The following is a 23,795-nucleotide window of genomic DNA, read 5'->3' on the forward strand; positions in this document are numbered from 1 at the left end:
TCAGTTTCAAATACACTCGTCGCCATGTTCAATATACATATCCGAACTCATGACTCTTCCTGCTGCGGTATCTTCTATAACTAGTTTTTTTTTTATTCTTTTAAATCATTTCCTCGCAATACAACCACCGACCATTATTCTCTCTGGAGTATATTGAGGGCCGCATATACGTATATGCTTGGGCTTAATGTCAGAAGAGGAAATGGCTGGGCGGTGGCTCGTGTTAGGTCGTTAAACCGAATGCACTAGCTCAGCCATATGCACCCTGCTGGGATACTGTTCCATTAAAGCTGTCGTCAGGCGTCGAGTCTTTTCATCTCGATCGCCTCCCGCCGACCTCAGAGAACAGTGTTTGTCCGTGTGTAGGAGCGGTCACTACCGCGCTGGTTCTTCCCACTGACGTTACTCGCCAGCTTGCAAACCGCCGTCCTCGAAAGAGATGCTCTGTTACTCTGGTTCCCCTCGCTGCTACAGTGGAGACCGATAGCCATGCCGTCAGCTCGCGCTGGATTGAAGCATCTGCAGAGGGACGCGTGCATCCGTCTCTTCGCTACCTAAATGCGAGTAAAAAGAGATCAGAACGTGAAAATGAAGTCCGTGTTCTACGTAACCGATCAGACGGACTCTCACCTTGATCTCGTGCATCCTAGCTGCGTATATGATTGGGTTCACTAATGTTTTCAGAATGATCAGGCAGTTGACAGCGTTGTAGACGAGGAACTTGGCTCTTCCGGTAACCCAGTCAAGGTTCAGAAAACAATCGTCGCAAGCGAGGATGTACAATATCGTTCCTGGCATCCAACCAACTACGTAGCTTCCTGTGGAGTGAGGATGCGTATATTTATTGATATTCTATCACTCTGGGACCCCGCAAAAGAGTCGAAAGGCATTTTGGAGAGTCTCTCGGGAGGCAGAGGCAAAGACCTGAATCGGCTCTGGATTAACGCAAAAAATTGCAATCTTTTGGGAAAAGTATCCCGAAGCACTTTAGTGGGAGTGATTAAAAAAAGAGCTTAAAGATAAAGTGGCTTCAATCTCTGTTTTTATCGAATTCATAGCATCTCAGGCAAAAAGATCCTTTTACCAAGGATGTAGAGGGTTGTGTGGATGGCCTTCACGTTCCTCGCCATTTGCTGGGACGAGTTTTGCCGCAGGCTGTTTGGTCCCCGATGAAGAGACCCAGCTCTGCTGAACTTAAGTCTGGACGCCTGGTGTCTCCTAACTATACAGAATATGTGAGTATAGATGCAGACCATGAGAAGAAACGGGCCGAAGAAGAGGCTGCTGAACATCAGTCTGAACTTCTTGTAAAAAAGGAACCTGTAATGCGAGTTTTGTCAACTTTACGATAGGCACTTCGATGAAAATAAAACGGTCCATCACTCACGTGTTTATCCCGCAGTTCTCCGATTGGAAACCCTGGTCCTCAATCAGACCAAAGTAAGACAGGAAAAAGGACAGGGGTAGGATCCAAAGAAGCACCACCAACAGCGTCGTGTTTCTAAAAGTTGAACGAATGAAGATGAATCGGAATTCAAATATCAGACGTGAAACACCAAGAGATTACGATACGTACCTGTGCGTCATTATCGACAGATAATGCAGAGGCCTCAGGATCCCGAGGTAGTGATTCGCTGCGAGGGCCATCAGGTGGGCCACTGTTATTATAATCGCACCAAGCCGAACGGCTTCGAGGCCTAGTTTAAAGCAGTCAACGCCTGAAACATATTCGTAAAAATGCTATGAATCCGTTCAGCTGAATTGAAATTTCACCATAACTAGAACTGACTCTCGATATCGTGTGAAACGCAACATCATGGTACTTGGAAAGTATTCCAAATACAATAAAATGTTGCGGAATGCCTCGAAGGATATGAAAAGAAATATGTGGAAATTATACAGTCTCTGTAATGAATGCCTAAATCTGTTTTAACGGTGGAAACGTATTAAGTGCGAGCGAGAAACCTATTAGTGGTTGAATCTGGGAAACACGAACACTCCGTTACGGTGACACGAAATCGATTTCAATTACTCAACGTTAAGACTGGGATAGTGAAATTCAGGTGGTAGACATCAAGATTGAGCGATTAGGAACCCACCCGAGAGTTCGTAGCCCAGTCCAATGGGGACAAAGCTGTTCATCACGAGACCGACGCCTAGAGCTATGCTGGAGAAGGCATCAGCGCCAGCCAAGCTGAGGCTAATATGAAGGGTGGGACTTAGGGGTCGCCGTATCCAGTAGACGCTGACAAGTATCTTGACGTTTATGGCGATGGATATGATGCAGAATAGTATCAGAGGCGGGGTACCGTAGAGGTAGAGCTTGTGCGTCGTCCCGTCGAGCCCCTCGCCCGACGTCGTTCCGTTTCCGACGTCCAATTTGTTGCCCGGGACGGAGGTCAGGTTGGCGACGAGCGACGACGCCGGAAGTGCCACCATTTCGCGGTAAAAACGATGCAAGGCGTGCCTCACCCGAGTCTCCCCAATCCTAGTGAAGAGCGTCGTCCTGTTCAGATCGGCGGTTTCCGGGACGGTCCACATGTCCTCTGGAACGAAATTTCGTGAACTTCTTTTTTTCTTCTTATTCAATTTCCAGCACCGATTTTTTCTCTCTGACTTCTTGCTTGCACGCCTTCGTAGAACTCGATCCCGGGGAATGAAGGATTCGATTCGAGCACACAACACATCGTGCTGGCAACTTCACAGGAGGACTTTCTATAATTTATTTCACACGGTTCGAGTGATTTCGTACCCTCGTTGACACTCCGCGCAAAACTTCGTAGACTTCTATATTCGTGGAAACTGCTCAGGTGGAAATATGATTAGCGCTGCAGAGCGTATTTTCACTGCCTTCATCCTCAGTGGCGAGGAAAAAACCGGATCGGTTTTAAGCCTTTTTGTGATCACGGTCTCTCTTATTTGAACTCGGTAATCTGGTTTTCTCCTGAAACTTAAAGAGAGGTAAATTATAAACTCGTATAACCTTGATCCAAACGTGTGAAGTATATTCCCAGTAATGACACACCACTGGAATGTCATTTCGCGAGCTTTTCTCGCTGATAAAGCTTTCCTCCTACATAAACATTGGACCGATTCATCTATCCGAGATTTTTACCAGAGTGCGTTTGAATTATCGGTCAGACATTTTTCTCGACCAGGCTTCGTCGATCATTTTGATTGACGTTCGGTTGGCAATTTGCAGGAATGATTGGAGCACTTTGAAATACTATAAAACAGAATGTTAGTTGTCTTGCAAATAAGCAGGCGATTGAAATAGAAATACCGAACGTTGCCTACGTGAGATAAAAATGAAAAAACAGCTATAACAGATTGAAAACATTCCTCTGTTATCTCCATCAGGCCCAGCTGGCTCAATATTGTGAACCCATCATGCGGGCTTTCGATTTCCTTCGCACCGGTGATGAGTGAAAAATACAGTCTGCTGGACGGCATATTTCACACTACAAATCAACCAACTTGAAGTAACATGCGGAACCTCTTCGAGGTATTATAGGAATATAGGGATACCTAGATCGTGTGGCCATCACAATCATTTATACAACAAGCGCTGCAGTGTCTTTATTTTCGTAGTTTGTTAAACGCTGGCGTACGTATAGATCAGGTTTGGCCTACTAAAAATATCCTCGATATAACCCAGCCTGAATTTATCTCTACGATGCCCAGGCTTCGGTGGAAAAAATCACATTTCACGAGTCATCGTTTTGGCAGGCGAAAAAAAGTGTCAACACGATTCCTTCCGCCCCGAATGAACGATCGATGTCTCACATCGCTGTTTTTATCCCCAACTCATGAATTAGACACGCAATTCTATAGCCTGTCCAATTCTTGGGAATCGCGTCTCTTGCTAATGGTTCGCAGTACTCGAAGGGATTACTTCTATGCGCGATCACGCGCATCCGGAATCGCGGAATCGGCGGCGAGTGGTCGAACGAGTAAACGGGTAAACTTTATACAGCCGTCATAAAACGACATCGTAAAGATCGAAATTCTGATTTATGGAAGTCGTAATATCCGTGGCGGATGGACGAAATGCCCACGGAGCCGCGTGCCGGGATCGCGTGGAGATTTATTCGGTCTCAAAGAGAAATGAAGATGAAATTGTCGCCTGATGCGCGATTTACCACGACACCGTATGTGTTATATACATATTATATAATGTTGAAGATAGTAACGTTATACTGAAACGATGAGAATGTTTAGGAAAAATCGTTACTTCGTTACCTTTCAACAAAATTAACAAACATTCATCAATCATTCATCAAATTAACAAATTCTAAAATAGTAAAATTGTACAATAATGAATTTATCCCTGGATGTTTCGTTACTTTCACGTTACCAACTTCAGCCTCTTTATATTACGTATAACACAGAGTGAAATCGACTCGCAAGAGCGGATAGAAACATTGTTTGGAAAAAAGCTTTGAAGAGGTGGGGAGGGGGATAGAAAACAAGCTTGAGACCATGTAGGGTTAATTGTGTGCACAGCTTATCTCGGCGTAACCTCTGTATCTCACTTTTCGTATCGGTTAATAGATACATACACATACATTATATAGACACACCTGCGCACTAGACACCGAAGGTCTTTCCACACACACACACACACACACACACACACAAACACATATCGAATTTTCTACCGTAGGATACACAAATTTAACTAGTCCACCTTTTATGCACGTGCTAAAAAGGCAATAAAACCGCGCGCAAATTAGGCTGCCGTTTGAACAAAGACCAACCGTTTTGAGTGCCGATTAAAAAGTTGGTCACTTTTTAAATATTACGGCGCGAAATCTCTCCGGAAACTTGACCTGAACATCAACGTATCGCGAGAAAGTCTTCAACCACTTTCGGGATGGCAAACGAGGATAAATTGCTCCAGCAATTCCCTCTGGTTACTGGAACGACGACGTCACGTTCGCGCAGAACTATTTCCCAACGAAACACCAACAACTTTGTTACACTTCATGCGAATAGTTTAGAACTCGGAGGGGATGGATCTTAAGTGAATAACTTACGTCGTTGAACGGGGGTGTTTCTCCCGCGGATCGGGCACCAGCGGAAGTCAGTCTGCGCAGTCGGCACCCCGTGGCTCAACTGGACCGGAAGCTACCCTGGGTGTCCCAATGGCGGTTGGATACGAATGTCTGGAGGATTAAGGGGTGAGACAGATGCTCAAGACTCGCCGTCGATGGGAATTGGTTTAAATTCTATTTGCCTAGCAGCCTGCACCCTGTGACGTCTGCGCCATCTGGTCACACGTCTATAACCGCCCACCGAAACAATTACTTTGGCCAACCCATAACGTAGACTCTTCCTGCACCTCCTCCTCCCTCTGCTTGCCTGCTTGCCTGACTCTGCGAGCTTTATACACACATGTTGCGCACACTCGCGAGATCAGATAAAATTCCAAACCTATGACGATCATCCCGCGATCCCCGGTTCATCTCTTAGCCACAGAGCTCCGTGTCATTGTTAGATTGGTACGTTTGGTCGTTAGCCCTTCGATAGTGGAATAGTCCCATATGGTGAGGCACGACCCTGATCAATGATCGCGAATCCGATCTGTGGATGACTAGGGAATCGGATCTGGTTCGTTATAATCACCCTACTTTCAACTCTCGTGCGTAATTAGACTAGATTCCATTTTTTTTTTTGGTATTTTTAGGAAAGATTGGAAATTAATTTCAACAGAGATTGTCTAGAAATTGGCAATTTTCGCTGATTAGCGATACGTGCAAGATCGATCTTCGGTTGATCAAGTTAAAAAGAATCGACGTTGGAAGAGGATCTTAATGAAGAAACCTCACTCTACGAAGAACCCTACTTCTAATCAGATTTACCACCTTTCTCACATCCCGTGTATCAACGAATCCAACCTGATCGAATTAATCATCTCACTTAATCCATAGCCGAGTGAGCTTTTATCATTCTTACACAAGATTATACTTTTCATTCGATATTATCAGCTACCGACTGAATGGTTTTAGATAGAGAATCATGAGAAAGACGAACGAGAAAGACTATCTCGCTGAATTGACTTTTGCCAAGAATAATATCTGCAACTATAATTCGCCATTCTCCGTACTGTATTCTTACAAATTTTTACGCATGACAACCGCAAGACAGACGAATTTAAGAAGAAGTTTATCGGACTGGAAAAACCCTCGGCATTTAAGCAGATTCCGAATAGCCGATCTAGTGCTAGGATAAGCGCTCCTTTATCCTTCTTTTTTTATACCCACGCCCTTACTTACAATTAAACCTCCTAGCTATTACGCAGCTTCCAGTAGGGGGGGTTTAATCCTCTTACACGGGTGGAAGACGGTACCAGACAGGATCCTTCTAGAATACAGCTTCCCTTTCGACTCTGTATAACGCGAAAAATTCTGAACGACTGGTCGTTATATGTATATATATATATATATATATTTTGTCAAGCGTTGACGATTCTGAAGAAACTTAAAGTGTCTCATTTTTTTCTACACAACGTATTTCGATTCCAGCCGAGGCTCTAAGCCGCTCTCTCATTATTTTAATCCCCATCCACGTCCATGATCCAACACAGAGATCAAAGATCGAGGATGGAGTATTTTTGCATCCGAATATATCCGGAGAGTATTTTTCATCTTATAATATACTCGAGAATATACATATTGCCGAGTGTTTTTCCTTCATCAGTCTCTCGTCCCAACACGATTCTCCAAATAATTTAAGCTCGGCTTATGAATTTTACCCTGACAAGTTGGCGAAACTGTTCACGATCATGATCGTGATCACGATCATCGATGCGTTTAACGATTTTTACACTCCCACACGATAAATAATTATTTCACTGATCAAACAGACTCTTATCAACACTTGATAGATGAGAAATATTTACATCCGAACATATCTGACGAGTTACTAACTGACTGCGATCTTAACGAGGATCAAAAATTTTTTTCGAATATAATTACATCGATCTCCCAAACTTCAAGTCAATTACGGCACAAAGTGTAGGCGCATAATATGCTTCCAAACTCAGAACGGTAATTAGACTTCGACAATATTTTCCACGGACGTTGGGCAGGGGGGATGACAGGGTGAAAGGAAAGAACGTAGACGAAGGATGAACAAAAAAAAAAAAAAAAAAACTTTCTTGGTTTATACTCGATGTGCCGAACAATTCAACAATATATGTATATATATATATATATAGGTATACAACTCTATACTACCACCGAATATTTTACTTGTAATAACTTTCCTCATGAATTTTAATGAGAAATACCTAACCCGGGTTAACATCCGAAACATTCGTACAACTAGCCTAACCCACCATTTATAAATATTGACGTATATTTACATCAAAGGGCGTCTATTAATTACGTGAGCTCAAAATGGGGGTGGAAGGGCTGGGCAAAATCTCACTAAATCTCATTTAACAGGATAGGAGACGTCAATAAAAATTTTAGGACAACTTTTTAACTCAGAGAATATAAATTATCACAAAAGATAAAATTTTGTTTTTCAAAATCAATCCCGGGCATAGAAAGTATTGAATATAAATAATATTAAATAAATATAACTCTTCAAAAATTATAGAGTAAATTTCCTGCGAGGAGTGGGGGGGCTGAATTAAAAAAAAATACTTCTCGTAATTAATGGACGCCCCTTAATAAAGGGAGCCGCCTGTGAGGCGTCGTTTGCGAAGCGATAGTTCAGGACCAGAGTTTTTACGATTTTCCTCTACTTCATGGAAGAATTTCGTCATTGACGGTGTGCCTTGAGGCGAAGGCGATGATGAGGATGATCGATCGAGCGAACAAAGAGGTCTTCATTTTCCTGGATAATAACGTCGTGAATCGTTATATTTCTCCGTCGGCCATTAGCGCCTGACGTAACGTAAATTCCGAACGAATGAACGAACGAAGGAATCATCCACTCGGCGATCATCATAACTGCTCAGACAATTGCTCCGACTATCCAGATGAAAGCTTTTCGCTTAGTACGTGCTTGAATTACTATCGGCCTGGATCGTTCTTGCAAATCTTGGATTATTTGCATTCCGAGATAATTCTACAGCTCAATTTTTTAACAGTCTTCTTGTATAAACGATCTCGATAATTGGAGTGTGTAAGTGAGGCTGTCACTCGATCGCAGACCAAAATTAATCGTCGACCTTATTTACTTCAGAAATCACACCCCTACGTTTAATAATCTTTGTCATTATCCTACCCGCAGACGAGAAGGTCAGAAAGCTTTGTCCAACTTATCTTCAAACGACTTGGCTATTCTGAGATCAACTTTTTTTCCTCTGACAATCAGTCGGCTATAATAATAATAATTTCGTTGATCAATATTCTGCTCACGGTCGTTCTATGACCGACGGACAGGGTGAAAATTGCAAAGACGTGATCGAGAGAGTGGCTGTAAATTTAGGTATCGTTACGTCAATTACCCAACTCTTGTAAACGTGCTATTCGAAATAGAAAAGAGAAAAATCGATTTGCGCGTAGGCGCTGCTTTTAGTAGAATGAAATGTGTTCATTACCCCTGACGAATTGCGGTTTCATATAACTCTTCTATGATCCTCGTTTCATCGAAACTGGCTATGGTGATACGTGAAAAACGATTGAAACAAAATTTTCAATCACTTCCACTGGAGGATTCGTCTGATTATCGAGCGAACGCTTCGGGCAAAAACTAAACTTGGAAGAAATCGCAGCTCTCGATGAAGGTGACAAGTAAGTCCATGCTCGATGGTGAATTTCTGAAAGACGAACGTCCTGATAACGTCAGATGTACAAATTTTGAGATAATTTCAAAGTAACACGTGTTGTTCACTCTGTGATTATCAGAGTAATACGAAATTCTATGGCATGTAAGGGAAATTGAAGAGAATTCCCGCTACGATCTAATGGAATTACGCGTCGTGTCAAACGGCACGTGTACCAAGTGTTAAATATTCGAGCCTCTATCGCCCTGGAAACCGGGGATAAAGGCTGAGTGATTCGACGAGAGAATATACCGGCACTTAGTCATCTTAAGCGGGTTTTATTCCACCTAGTAAAGGAGTTTATGGTTTTCCGTTGTTGCGGGGATACTTACGCTCACTTTGTGACCTCGTTTCTCCTGTCGTCTTGGACACTTCGACTTCTGCTACTACCCGAGTCCTCGACACTTGATGTTTCGTAAACTGCAAACTACTCAATTGGGAGTTCAGGATATGGAGAGTTTCCAAGTGTTGCTGCAGGAACAACAACCCGGTGTCACAAAGTTCGAGAACTAGTTATTCTTCATAGCCATGGTCACAACCATCTTATGGAGGTTGGCTTTCTGCAGAATTGACTAATTTTAAGGTATTTTTACATCGTCGTCGTCGTAGCAAAGGTCAGTCCTTTATCTATAGCTCACCTTTTCCATAAACCATTCTACGCTTTTTTTTGACAGATTTATTGCATCAATGGGATGATACGAGTTCAATTTCGACAGTCCATGAGTAGGATCCACAAATCTGAATGTATGATAAGGAAAAGGGCCTACATGTGTCAATATCTGTGAAGTTATGCTGATGAATTTTGACTCTTGAAAGATTGGATATATATTCAATGTTGGCCTGACGACTTCTCTACGTGATATTCGTCACGTCAGCGGCCCTCTTCACCGAACATTTTCGTATTTCGTATATCCGCCCAGAAAGATATGACTATGATATAGAATTTCGTAGTAAAATTTTCAGTCCTACCTCGAATATCGCACCCCATGAGGAAAACTTTGAAGATTCTGACACGTTTCGTCTTTCTTCTCATACTTTTTGGTCTAGCGATTCTATTCAACGTTGAAATTGCGCATGTATCATTCCATTGACGCAATCACCCGTGAAAGGAATTGAAAAACGATTTATGGATAGGTGGAGAACTTTCCTTCCCTGTAGGTAGGTACAGACAAAAACTACCCACCTTTCGGAGGTTCTGGTAATGGTTACTACAAAATATCCGAAAGGTTAGCCGATTAAGAAAGAATGAAAGAAAGTCAATTTTCATCAGATTAATACGGAGTCCTTGGTCATCGGACATGGACCCTAATTACCACTATGGGTTCCCATTCCGCTTGAATTCCCATTCAAGCGGATATAAGTCTCGACCCGAATCGATTTCTGATCTTCAATCAATGTTTCCTGCGACGTTTTTCCTCTGTTCCTTTTCTCTCAAGACGTGAATCAAAGTATAAGTCTCATTAACCGACGAGAACCAGACCTAAACCAACACCGACCAGCACCGACCCACTGCGGGCGAGTGGAGCTTGCAAAGCCTTGTTCAGAAATCGTTGACTCACCTCGGCCGAAGGTAAGAGGCAAAGAAAGGAGGAAACCAACGTGATTATGGACTGATGAAGTCGGGTCCAATGACCAAATTGTCTTCTTTGGTAACCGAGGGGTTCGAATGACCAATTTGACTGATGGAATCGACCGGAAGGTCGCCATTGAATATGCAATACCTTCCATAAAGCACGCCTCGAGAAATTATTCTCCGTTATCGTCAACTCCAACAATTACGCAACTCGAACTAGTTTATCGTCCAACTGTTGTCGTTACTTGTATTCCATCGTGTGGAATTAACGGACGTCTTCCCAATTCTTAGTCATCTTTTGTTTCGGCTCAGACTCGGTTTTAACTTCGAGACCTTAATCTCTCCAGCTTCGTTCACTCTTCCTATTTTCTACCTTCCTCGTTGTTTGGTACACGGCTTTTGAAGGTCTTTCATTACAGAGGCTCCGTATACGCTTGTACACCTGTGCACAATGGATTTGCCAACAATGATGAGTATCAAAATTTTAGATGCCAGACCCCACTTGCAATTTCGTTGTCCGATATTGTCGCGGTACACCAACCTTGTACCGCCTTTTCTCCAGACATTATTACGACCGTGAAAATTGGATATTGGCTTTTCACTCACCTGAGCGTAACATCCTTTCATCGACTTGTCGTTTCTCATATTTCATATGTGCACTTTAAAGCGGGTTTTCCTATTTCCAGACCTGCGAGAGTTGCTTTCCATGTTCCTTTTTTTTTTTTTTGCTTTCTTGATATTTCGAATAACTTTCTACTTTATTAGAAACCAAGAAATTTGAAAGTAGTTTTCCTGAGGTTTAAATAACACCAAGTGATATATATCCTTCGATTTAATTATCGTGTTCCATGGAACACCAAGAACCTCTAGAAAAGTTATCGGAAAAATATAACATCCGTTTGAATTTGTCATGAGAAATGTGTCTCTCATTCCGGACTGTCGTGCTCACAGACATTTCGCGACATTGCTATTTATTGATTACCACCAGCTGCGGCGATTCACCAACTACTTCTGGACCCGCAGGTGTTGAACAAACTTTGCTCTACTAGCTCAATCCTTCACTTACAGTATAAATCGATAACAAACTTTTCACTGCAAATCGACTCAATTCCGTCACGAGGTGATCCAATAGCAAAAATTGCATCGAGTGAAATATTTTCAAATCCAATTATTCCCCGCAATAGTCGCTTGGATTCATACCTACTGTTTTAAACGAATGAATAACCAAAACGTTGGAAATTTTAACGCTGTGAAAAGAGATGATAAATTGGAGGAGGGGGTGTGTAATGAAAACAATGAATCAAGTGGAACCATCGAGAAGAAAAACTCTCAAGTAACAAGTGGAGAGGATGAGGGAAGCATACCGAGTAAATTATATTGTCTCTAGTTACTATATTACGCGAGTGAACGAACGTTTTCACCCTAAAGAAAATATTACCACCATCCATACATGTTTCGTCGTGATGACGTTTACCTCGACGTTTCGTTGCTGGAAATTTTCTATCAGAACGAGGGAAAACGAGGAGTCACGTTTGTCAAAAAGAATGACACTGACGGTTACACGTTTCCAGCATAATATTCCAAATCCATGTCGGATCCCATCGTCCCTTCTCCATTCAGATTCTACTCTGGTGGCTTTGGGGATTCGACCGGACGACGAATGTTGTAAAATTATGTCGGTGCTCGCGTGAACATCGGTTTACGGAGCTGAAGGATCAACCTGCCCTCGGGAATACTGTGTAATAAACTCAAGCGCAAAATACTATGGACAGAAATCTGCCTGCAGGCGTAGCTGCGAATCAAGATGCTGGATAGACGATAACCTCGAGGAGTAAATGGATTAATCAACCAGCGAAGCATAATTAATGATCCCTGTTTATTATGTATTAAATGGACCTGAATGAGAATACCGAACGCTTGACTGCTTTCTTAGTTGTGGGGTAAATGGATAAACACGATCAAACATTACGGGAGGAGGAAATTTCTAAACACAGCTCAATATAAACTTGTATCTGTATCCTAAGGATTATTATTATTATTATTCTCTCGAAGAATATCGTCTGGATTTATGTAATACTATGCTTTTTTTGCTGTCATTATTCATTATCGAGTGTTTTGGGGGGGGGGGGGGGGGGGGGGTTGTTGTGTTTGTGTTTGTTTATCCAATGCCTAAGACGTGTACGAACAAAGGAAACGATGCTGAACTGAGTTTGGTGTAAGGAAGTGTTTACGTAACTCTCAATTATGTCGTTAATTTGCAAGCTATATTACATGAATTTTACGAGAACTCTGTGCAGATTGATCGGTAACAAAGGTTTCCTTCTCTTTGTTAATCGCGAGGAAGGGAAAAGAAGGGGATCAGAGAGGAATCACGAAACATGTTTTGCATCACAATACTCGTTCTTCTGGTATTCGAGAGAAAACCAAAGTATAAATATATACGGTGTAGGTAATTCCAATTGATTGTACGATTTATTATTGAAAATTCCCAGAAGTTATTTAAATTTTCATAATCATTTAACTTATACCCTCTGTATCCCATCTTGTATTTAACCATGGAGAAATAATTTTCTGCTGCATAGCGTATTATTTGTACATACCTACCATTGCGAAAAAAAAAACAAAAAAAAAAAAACGAATAAACGAGCAACAAGTTATAGTACTCGACAAATGAACGAGTGAGGCGGGAAAAAACATATTTTTTTTTTTTTTTTTTTACGGCGCGAGATAATTCAGTTGAAATTTTACCTACTCAACGTAGTGCAAGCAACTTGTTTATAACAGCAAATTTGAAAACAAGATGAAAATAAAACATACTGGAGGTGGTGGTGGGGGGGTAAAAAAGGTGATCAAACAACCATTTTCCTCTGTATAAATACAGAATTTATTCAAAGTGAGCAAGAGAAAGTTTACAGCCGTCAGAAATGATGTTGATTAGAGCGTCAAACAATCGCCGGGCGAAACGAGGCGGAGGGTCGGTATAAATAAAAAAAAAAAAAAAAAACAGAAACAAAAAAAAAAACTATATATATATATATATATTTACAAAAGATTCTTCGCCGTAGGCAATAAACGAGCGAATCAAGCCCATCACATCGCGTGGGGGTTGAAGTTGTGGATGAGGATGGGTAGGTATTATAATCAGAGTTAGTCGCCGTCCGGTTTGGTTTGGTTCGGTTAGGTTAGGTTAGGTTGTAACGATACGGCAATCATTTTTTATGCCCCGAATTGTTTATCCATTTGAGAACAGCCCACGGATCGGGTCGTTGGTATAACGTAGACAGATTTTCACTACGGTCATAATAATGGATTGCGAGTCGTACGTTTGGCACAGGCTCTACGTATTTACGTATATTAGAGTGACGAGACTGATCGTTCGTTCCCTTATTTTTCGTCGACGATCTTCCGCGGCGCCCGTGAGGGAGTAAAAATCTGTTTGTTTTCCCTACGTTTTATATCACCGTCGTCGCTGTGTATATCCTCACCTTTTTCTTCTATGTACTGGTAGGTGCTGATGCAGCATACCTTCGGAATGTGGGAATAATCCAATCTCCTAACATTCGCGTTCAACGTATTATAGCCATGGCTGGTCATCACGTGCCACATATCCTCTAATGTTTCTCTAACTTGACAATTGGTCCGAAATTCGATTGTATGTACATTTTTTACGAGTTGCTCAAGTTGGCAATGTTGTTATAGTAATGATTAACGATTCGGAAAATCGTTATTTTCGCAATTTTGGGAATGTATGAAATTCAGTACATCGTAACAAGCTAAAACGTATTCATATTTTGGAAACTTGATGAAACAGACATTTTTTCTGCTCAATCTTTCGCCACGTTAACGTTACTGACTTCAGCCTCCTCGTTTCTTCTCAATTTCAAGGACTGTTCAAAAATTCTGACGAAATTCAAGCGGATGCAAAGGATCCCTTTTTTCTAAAAGACTTTGATGAATCGCCAGTGATAATTTTCGTATTGAATTACTGTTGGATGGATATTGTACAGACATTTTGACGTGTTCAAATTTCGTAGCTTCAACAGAAAGTCAAATATCAGTGTTTAAACAGCAATGTCAAGAACTCTGGTCCCCAGCCTCGATCCCTTAAAGCCTCAAACATGTCGACGGAGAAGGAAGAGGAACGGAAAATGTCGGAATACCGCAAAAAGATGAAAATTTTACGCCCCAGGTGATCTCGCGTATCTATGATGTCCGGAATGTGTAACGACGTGCATAAATTTCATCTCCAAATTCCCAGTCTTCCCAACTTTAACGGCTTATTTTCCCGTTACATATAGCTTGGTGGTGAAATTCGCCTCGATCCTCACTTGCTTTACTCTTTTTTTTTTTTTTTTTTTTGTTTTTTGTTTTCTTAAGTCCAACAAGATGGCGAAAACTCCCGGTCAGAAATCGTCCCAACTGCCTCAGGTGGAACCTGGAATCGTCCTTTGACGACGTCCGGTCCTCAGGGCCGGTCGACGTTTTTGACATTGTGACTTTGAACCGGCTTATCCACCTCGTTACTGACCGTTAAAATTCACGCAGCTTCGCCAAGCGGTGTCACGAGAGGTTTAGAGCGGGTCGGAAGTCGAAAATGAGGATTGGAAAATGGTGAACGCGTTTAGAAAGGATAAAAAAGGAAAAAAAAAATGGTCTGGTGTTTCCTCGGATCAAGTTGGCAGCGATTGGGTAAAGCGAAAATGTCTCGAGGAGACGTTCCACCAGTGTTGCCAGCCCGTCGAACTTCAATTATTATGAGGTATTACTCAATTAATTTCACATTAATCATCATGATCCCCTTCATAGCAATTTGAATTTAGAAAATGATGGGTAAAGGCATGGTGATAAAAATCCTTATTTTCTTAGTGTGTTTTCGTAGCGGTAGTGTGACTTGAGATGATAAAATTATCGGTCACATTTAAATTCTTGTTTATATATACGGTCCTAACATAAAAGTACTATAATCTTACCCCCCTGAGTAGGTATTTTAGTCTCGAGAGGTTGGCAACACTGCGTTCATCCAGTCTCGTAAGCTTAGCTGGACTTTCCGAACGCATGATTTGAAGCGTAAGCTCTCTGACTTCAGCATCGTGTTTTTGGTACCTACACGAAACGGTACTTCGAATCTGAAACGGGATTCGTGCACGCCGTTGGGGAACACCCTGCACCATACCACCATTCAAATCGTTCGTTCTAATTTCGGCTCCAGCTTGCAGCAAACTGCGGGGTAGGTGCGATTGTCTGGTCTCGTAAAAAGCGAATGAAATCTCTCGGATTTCCTTTGTTTGGTACGTTCGAGTGAGCGCCGGAGAGTTTCGAATGGTTTTATTTATACCTATATATAAAGGTATACCATAGCCATGGCCGTTGCTTCGGGCTTGATCAAAGAGCGCTGGGGATAGAACCCATTTTCCCGTTCCTCGACGGATTGGGAATACCAAAACTGGACTCCGTCCTCTGCTCTGTCTTCGTCTCTTTCACCGCAAAAGGATAAACAGTTATGAAACCTTCAGGCTTGCCAAAGAAAGCACGCAGGTAGGTATCCCTTATAAACAGAGTTTTCGGTGAAGGTTCCTCAGGCGAAATATGTGGCGCCGGTAGATAGGCAACTGATTTTACATTCCACGAGCGGTATACACCTGAGATGTAACCTCGGTTGCCTATTTGCCGGCGGTATATTTTTCGCCTTGTAAACTTTGACCGAAAACTTCCGATATATGCGGTGAAAAGTTTGGAATTTCTTTATCTTGTTTTGTTATTTGTTTATTTATTTCACATCTCTCCACGAGGACAGAATGTCGAAAATATTCCCAATGACTTGGAAACAAATGCGGTCCGAATACACAAAGGAATTATGATTCATCCACACTTCGGTCTATCCACATGAAAGCTGGTTCGGTAAGCTTACGGAGTTTAAACTTTACGAATAATTAAAGGGGGTGTCGGAGTGCTGACAGAATTATCAAGTCTGAGCATCAGATATATTAAAGTCGTTTTAAACTTTGGAGGTTAAGAAAAGTTGGACAAATTGGCGAAAGAAACGATCATATTTACTCACGAGGGTGGCGACTGACCAGGAAAACCGAAAATAGTCAGGGGATTTCATCTATCAGGAAAAGTCAAGGAAAATCCAGGGAATTATGATCGGACCATAGGAAAAGATCCTGATTTTTTTTCTAAATCGTTTTCAAACTTCAGCTATGATTCCTAAATTCATTTAAACTAACTTTCGGAAATTTCTAGTTATATGTGTGAAGTGAAGCAATAATACGTGTTTTTAAATCCAAATCTATATGCTCAAGATGCACAACTTCCAGAGCTTTTGGTCATACTCAAGTTTCGTAGGGAAAAAACGTCAGGGAATTTTATTTCAGCAAAATTGTTGCCTGCACCCTGACTCGCGACAGATTAACTCCATCTCTTTGAGGTTATGATGGTTATGTACTTTCTCAACTTAATTCCAGTGCCACACAAGCAAGCATTGCAACAGCAAACGCCAAAGTTTCTCAAAATTTGAAACGATATTTTCATCACCCTAGAGAGAATAAAGGAGGAAATGCGATTCGCTCACTTGGTCGACGACCCCTTAATTACCCAGCGTATTTCGGAAGCTGAAAGTGTCAGAATCCGAGGTACAAAGTTGGCACAGTTAGAATAAATCATTCGGGTCCACTGATCCACGGCGCCTTAATGTGGCAGTTGATATTCGGCTGGGAAGTTTGCCGAAATCAGACTTTTACGTACATCATAATTGGTGCTCGTTCCACTCAAGTAAACCTTGCAGAGTTCCCCTTCCGGTTTCTAAATCACACATGATTTTGTCGGACAATAACGCCTGAAGCTGACACGAATGCTGTGGACACGAATCTCCTCTCCATCTCATTCTATCTTTGTTTGCTCTCTTATTGTGTCACGGTGAGAATCTCTCCGAAACGAAATAAACAATGAGAACAAAGGGTGTTGCGATAAGTTATCATCAAAAGAACGATTTTCCCTCCCTCTTACGTGAAATCCCTCTTCTTTTACTCTAATTTACTTCTTTCCTCTAGAATCTAGATTATATCCGGACAAAAAATTTCATCATGTAGGCATTAGCGGTGGCCACTAAGCTGAAAATAATTGATGCATCGATTAATCGAGGTTATGTTAATAATCGATACTCCAATCACATAAATTGATATTATATTGCGTCGTTCATGAGAGTAGAAAATAAAAAACGCGATTTGAGGAAAAACAAACGACACGGTCGATTGATAGAGTTTGAAATATGATCGATAATATTCGAGTAGTCGAGAAAAAATAATCGATTAATCGAGTTTGAAAGATGATCGATAAAACTCGATTAGTCGAGAAAAAATAATCGATTTAATTGAAAATCGACTAATCGAGTGTGAAAGATGATCGATAAAACTCGATTAGTCGGGAAAAAGTAATCGATTTAATCGAAAATCGATTATTTTTTACCAATGTTAGTAGGTATATACCAAAATGGTCTCGTTGAAATCTTATTCTGTATTCATTTATTTTTCCGAAGTTTTCACTGCGGTGGAAATGATATGACGTTGGAATAAAATCCTCATTTCAAAGTTGACGAGTTGTGCTTGAAGATATTTCCAGAAAATTTATATACAACGCCTCTATATTTGGAACGAAAAGTACATACATATTTATGTGTATCTTGACTTGTAATTATCGTTGGGCGAGTACTGCACGAAGATGAAAAAGTAAAATCAAATTGAACGAAAAATAGAAAAAGATTGCAAAAGCGTAATAGAAAAGTGCGAAAAGCTTTTCATCCGACTGTCTGCTCCAAATCCTTTGATTATTTCTATTGTAATCTCATCGTCGCGTATTAAATATACAGATGTAGGTAGTCGATACAGTTATATTCATACAACGATTCAGTTATTTACGTACTATACGTGTATTCCCTGAATTCATTTTCCGCACCCCTTTCGATATTGGAATATGTATAAGCGATAATTCGCAATGCAGAATCGAAAATTTTTAAAAGGTAAAAAGGTAAAAATTGATAAAAGCGAAAAGGTGAATCCATGAATAAATCTCTATACAACATATTCGTTCGAATAAAATCCCGCCGGCTTTATGCTACAAAAAATTATTCGTCGAGCGGTGAAAAAACAATTCAGTATCATAACCTCAAATCCATTTCTTGCAATTTCAAAATTCAACGGTATTAACTATAACATCTGATTTCATTGTCTCCGTTAGAAGCTGAAATTCATAGATTAGAATCTCGTATTCTCGAGGAGTCGCGGAAACTTGCAGATTATTCATAGTTCATATGTAAATTCGTACCTAAGGGAACAAATACGGCGTGTGTTTGTGACAAGAGAGGGCGAATTCAGGCCAAAACTAATCGCGACATTGTGCAATGTACGATTGCGAATTGTAATCTTCCTATTTTGTAGTCAGATTATCATCCCTACAATACTCTGCAGGCACTATAGATATAGGTACTGCAGTTATTTGCCGACAAACTTTTCTTGCCTGCAATTACAGCGAGCGCCCTTTTCGTTTTACGTATCTACGCAAAAATTCGCAGAGCGTCGAGAATCGTGCGAGAATAGAGCCGAAGAATTCGAATTCGAATTTCGCAGATTCCGATGCTGAATGAGGGAAAAATTTCATCCATATTGCACGCTCGTAATACGGTGAAACGCACCAAGTTCAAACGCGGGTCTATCAGTCTGTTTTGAGATCTGGTCTCATCCTTCTGTCACATTTCATTTTCCCCGATGCCGAAAAAGGAGCATTCATACAGTACTAGTGGATACTGTGATGTTCTATTTCTCCGACCTCCATCTGTGATGTGTCAATTCTTCTCTACAATGTCGCTTGAGACGTAACTTTTTTTCTTTTCTTTTTCTTTTACACCTAAGTGGTAGGTATAGTTTATTATTCGATTTGAAATTGTTAAATAGTATATTGTGTAAGAAGGTGGTAAACTCGGTCTTTTCGGGCTGAGCGTAAGTTTGCAGTACGAGTCGTTGGTGAGCCGAAGACGAAGCATGGAATTGAGGTTAGGGTTGCGTAATGTCGGATTTGCTCGCGACGGCGCATGCGCGGAGTACCGAAAAGAACACTTTCAACTCCTAGGACTTGAAAGTGGTAGTTGTAGAAACGTGTACATTGGGTACGGAAACGTCATTTTCCGAACAAAACTTCATATCTTCTTTTGCACTGAACCGATTTTCAAATTTCAAACGCGTTTTTTAAGAGGATACATCACACTATGAGAAAAAAATAACCATCCCTACGTCCCGTTGAAAAAATATCTTTATTTCGGGATATAAAAATGGGAAATACGAAATAACGTCAATAAAAACGTAACGAAAAATAATCGAAGCGGAGCTAAATGGCAGGAATCTGCAAGTTCGGCCGTTCTTCACTGTTTCAGATACGTTAACTCGAATCAGCGGAGATAGGAATATAAAATTCGGATCCTCTAGGGTGTGAAATCGAACTTATACAATGACGCGTCTCTTTGGCCTATTTCGAGTGACATTTTTGGATGGAGTTCCTCCTGATTCTCGTCGAGATGATATTAGGATTCAGATATATTCCTCTATGCGTAAAATGATTACCACCTACCCTCTTCATCTTGTGCTCAAAACTTTCCAGCACCACTTCGGTTGCGTGCGCTGTATGGCAACGAAGTTTGAACCCCCTAAGATAATTAGAACGATTGACCCGGAATGGAATTAGAGCAAACCCAGGGTACATAGAAAGATGTCTGGCCCGTTTTTTTTTCTCGACTTTGTTCAGTTTTTTACAGCCCTACGCAATTACTAAGAGATAGGTTTTTGGTAGAACTCAAAAGACACTCGCAACCGTAAAATAGCGCTTCAATTCCAGACAAACGGAGAAAAAAATTCTTCAAACATTCTTTGAATCAACAAAAATTAGATGCGTATATATAAGTTCGAAGTTTGCCGCAAAAGTTCGAGGCATTCCACTTGAATATTTTCAAATCGGAAATCAGATCGGAAATTCTTCAAGCTGGTAAATGAAAAAAATAATCTAGAAACAAAAAAATATTTTATCCAACTAGCAAGATACTTTATATTATACTTTAGAGTTTAAGATTGTCAAATTCAGTCTTTACACGAGGTTCAGGATGATCGAAGACAAGGGACTCGAGCAAGGCAATGGCAGGGGTAAAAAGAAAGCGGGAAAAGAACAAAAACGAGGATGTCCACAAATTGAATCTGACGGCTCAGTGTCAACCCCAGAACTCGACGTACCCTACAGGGCAAAAATAACCGAGAAACTTGAGCCAAGGTTGCTTCTGTCATTTTTTGTCCTTCCCTATTTAGTCTGACAGTTAATTTCTTGCCTGCTAGTCTTTGTCACGACTCCGCAATTACAATTCTTAACTCCGTCGAATTCTTTTATATAGTTTTATTTGCTATCATTTTCAGAAAAAAAACACTGCACAAGGTATGATATATAATGAGAAGACTTGGCCAATTTGTAAGAAAGTTGAAAGAGCGATCACGTGTTCAGAGTTGAAGATGCGCTGTATGAGGCACATTACAACACATACCTATGTGTGTGTACACATATATATATATATATATATATATATATATAAATATATGAAAGTCAAGTCAATATTCTGGAGATGAAAGTAAAACTTTTTCTCAAACTCCATCAATTTCCCGCTTGGTTGTACATGCGAAATTCTGGAAACGTCGATGAATCGTAAAATTTTTTGTTCTGTTTTTTTTTTTTTTTTTTTTTTTTTTTATTCTAACGGAGCGGGGTTGAAGTTCCGAATTTGAAAAGTTTCGAAACTGCGTAATTTCGAATTATTTATTGGCGCAACTTGAAGTAGAGGAATCAAACTTTTACGAAACAACAGAGTGAAAACTGAGGGTTCAAAGTTTCGAAATCCAAAATTCCGAAAAACAAAGTTTCGATGAGGTGAAATTCCGTAAATTAAAATATACTCACACAGCGTAGTTTATTCAACGAGTGGGTGTGAAAAATTAAAAAAACGAAAAATCGGAATGACCACGAATACTGGAACGTAAAATATCGAAAATCCAAAAGAAAGAAAGATCAAAGTGGTGAAATTTTACCGAACTGAAAATCTTCGATCATTTATAATCTCGATATTTTAGATTTTTAAATTTTCTCATTTTCACACTTTCAGAACTTCCATTTGTCCGGGCATATACCCCTGCGGCACCTTCGACTTTTCATAACTTTGCACTTTCGATACTTTTCGGGCAATTTCAAACTACGATGTTTCGTCAAAGTTCAATTTCTTTTGCCTCAACTTTCGCCATAAAAAAATTCCCAAATTTCGCGCTCTCGGAGCTCTTCAAATTCGAAATCACACCGAAGAATGTAACGAGAAAAAAGCAAAGCAAAGGGTTAAAATTAAGTAAATACCTTCCAATTATCGATGGATTCAAAATCATGATTAGTATCTAACTTTTTCTGGTTCCAAGCAAACAATTAACGAGTCAATTAGTGGGTCGTCAATAAACCACGGCATCGCCGTTCTTGCACTTTCGTCGTTCAATTGCATTACCAGGGTGTCCAGTATTCATGGAAATTATGGAATTCGGAAATTCTCAGGGAATTTGATATCCCTAAAAAAAAAAAAAAAAAAAAAAAAAAAAACCTAGAAATCTCAGTGAATTTTATCCAGTCGTATCTGGAATATATGTACTAATTTCTAATCCTAGGTTCATAAAAATTTAGCCATTCGGTAAGAAAGAAAAATTTTTCCTCCAACTTTCAGGCAACGGCCATGAACCAAGCCCTGAATTCTTAAAAATTGTACGCGCTAGTAAATTCTTACAAATTCGTCTCACAACGAGCTGTGCTCTAGTGATATTTTTCATTTATTATGTACACTAAATAAATAACGATCCTTGTCTATAAAACCTGGAATCCTTAGGGAATTACATTTTCACAAATAACTGGACACCCTGATTACTCAACGTCACGCGTCGAATTCGAATTATCTCGGCATATTACCATTGAGACAACTAGTTGAAGATGATGGATACTGACTGTCGTTTAACGTGAGTTCCAAAAGGCATAATTAAACCCGTAACGGACAATTAATTCAGGAGCTTAGCCGCAGGCGCGATAACTCGACAAATTCACCGCGGATGTTGGATATAGTAGAAGTATATGGCTAACTAATGCGCGTCTTTATCCGCCCGGCTGATTCCCTGGAAACTGGCAACTGGCAACTCGAAATTCGCACCATCAGCCCGCGGTTACAATTAACCGCTCCTACTCGCCGTCGCATCCGCAACATTTAACAACGCTAGGCGTCTAATTCATCTTCTATTTACACTCTCATCGAATTATACGCCTTGTTTACCTACCGAGTTCACACGTCAGCCTCACAAGTCGACTCCTTCCTCCCGCAGCATCCCGCAATCTTTTCTCCCAAGTCGATACGACGACACACTCTTTCCGCAAACGAGCACCTCGATAATTCGTTAATTTTCCATCCGCACTTCCGTATTCGTCATTGTTTATCCCAGCGAGTTACTAGCTTATAAGCTAAATCCGCGACTATTTTCTTCAATATAAGTATTCAAATTTATATTCGCGGGTTTTTTTTTTTTTTTTTTTTTTTTAATCCTTATCGTCAAAAATTCAGATCGACGATATTTACTATTATTACGCGTTACATCGCGATCGTTCGATTTTCAAAATTCCACGATATCGAATCAGAAACAAAAAACAAAAACCATGTAACATATATTTTTAGAAAAAAAAAAAAAAATCGAGAATTTTTTTTTACTCAACTTAATCGTAACTGTAACAAATCACGCAAATGAATCGAGCAGAAACCTTGGAAATTTCCGCTTACCCCGAACTTGGCATGATAAATATGTAGGCAAGAAAATTGCAAAAATTTAATTAGAAAAGCTTTGAGAAATTTCTATAATTATTATGTTTTTTTTTTTTTTTTTTTTTTTTTGAAACAGGTATAATTGTTGGGGTTTGGCGTATCTTATAAGTCACTTTCCTATTTTACTTCTGGCACGTTTCAGTTTCCCTATAATACTTCAGATGCTTTTCATTCAAACAGTGATACGGAACTGCCGCGCTCGGTCCCGATGGCTCACGGCGTTACCGTTCATGTCTTATAACCCAACCGTGAGTGAAGCTGAAACTGCACGCGCGCAGACGCTCTCTAGATATACACACGATAGGTATACGTACCTACATATGTAGTACCTATAAGATAGATATTACGAATTGCTTATCGTCCCGTCCTCAATGCTTGCAATATAATCTCAGATATTCCCACGATATTACGCGATATTTACGAAATGCTTCGGAGATGTATATGTATACTACGTTTTTTTTCTTTCTTTCTTTCTTTCTTTCTTTTTTCAAACCGCCACTACCACCGTCATCCTATTTTTCCTATCT

At 40.4% G+C, this 23,795-nt stretch overlaps 2 protein-coding genes across 2 annotated transcripts in view; one reads left to right on the forward strand and one right to left on the reverse strand.

The window, feature by feature from the left end:
- Window positions 1–23,795, forward strand: part of LOC124404417 (glycosyltransferase 25 family member) — a 36,074-nt gene that overhangs the window by 4,484 nt on the left and 7,795 nt on the right. The window lies entirely within an intron of this gene.
- Window positions 186–22,770, reverse strand: LOC124404419 (lysophosphatidic acid receptor 1-like). Its single transcript, XM_046878523.1, has 7 exons — window positions 22,733–22,770; window positions 2,100–2,944; window positions 1,577–1,718; window positions 1,388–1,501; window positions 1,085–1,320; window positions 631–818; window positions 186–554 (listed from the first exon to the last, which is right to left on the reverse strand). Exons 2-7 carry the CDS (start codon window positions 2,539–2,541, stop codon window positions 339–341), a joined length of 1,338 nt encoding a protein of 445 aa, XP_046734479.1. The 5' UTR covers window positions 2,542–2,944; window positions 22,733–22,770; the 3' UTR covers window positions 186–338.

The sequence above is a fragment of the Diprion similis genome, chromosome 3 (assembly GCF_021155765.1).
Source record: "Diprion similis isolate iyDipSimi1 chromosome 3, iyDipSimi1.1, whole genome shotgun sequence".
NCBI classification, from domain to species: Eukaryota; Metazoa; Arthropoda; class Insecta; order Hymenoptera; family Diprionidae; genus Diprion; species Diprion similis.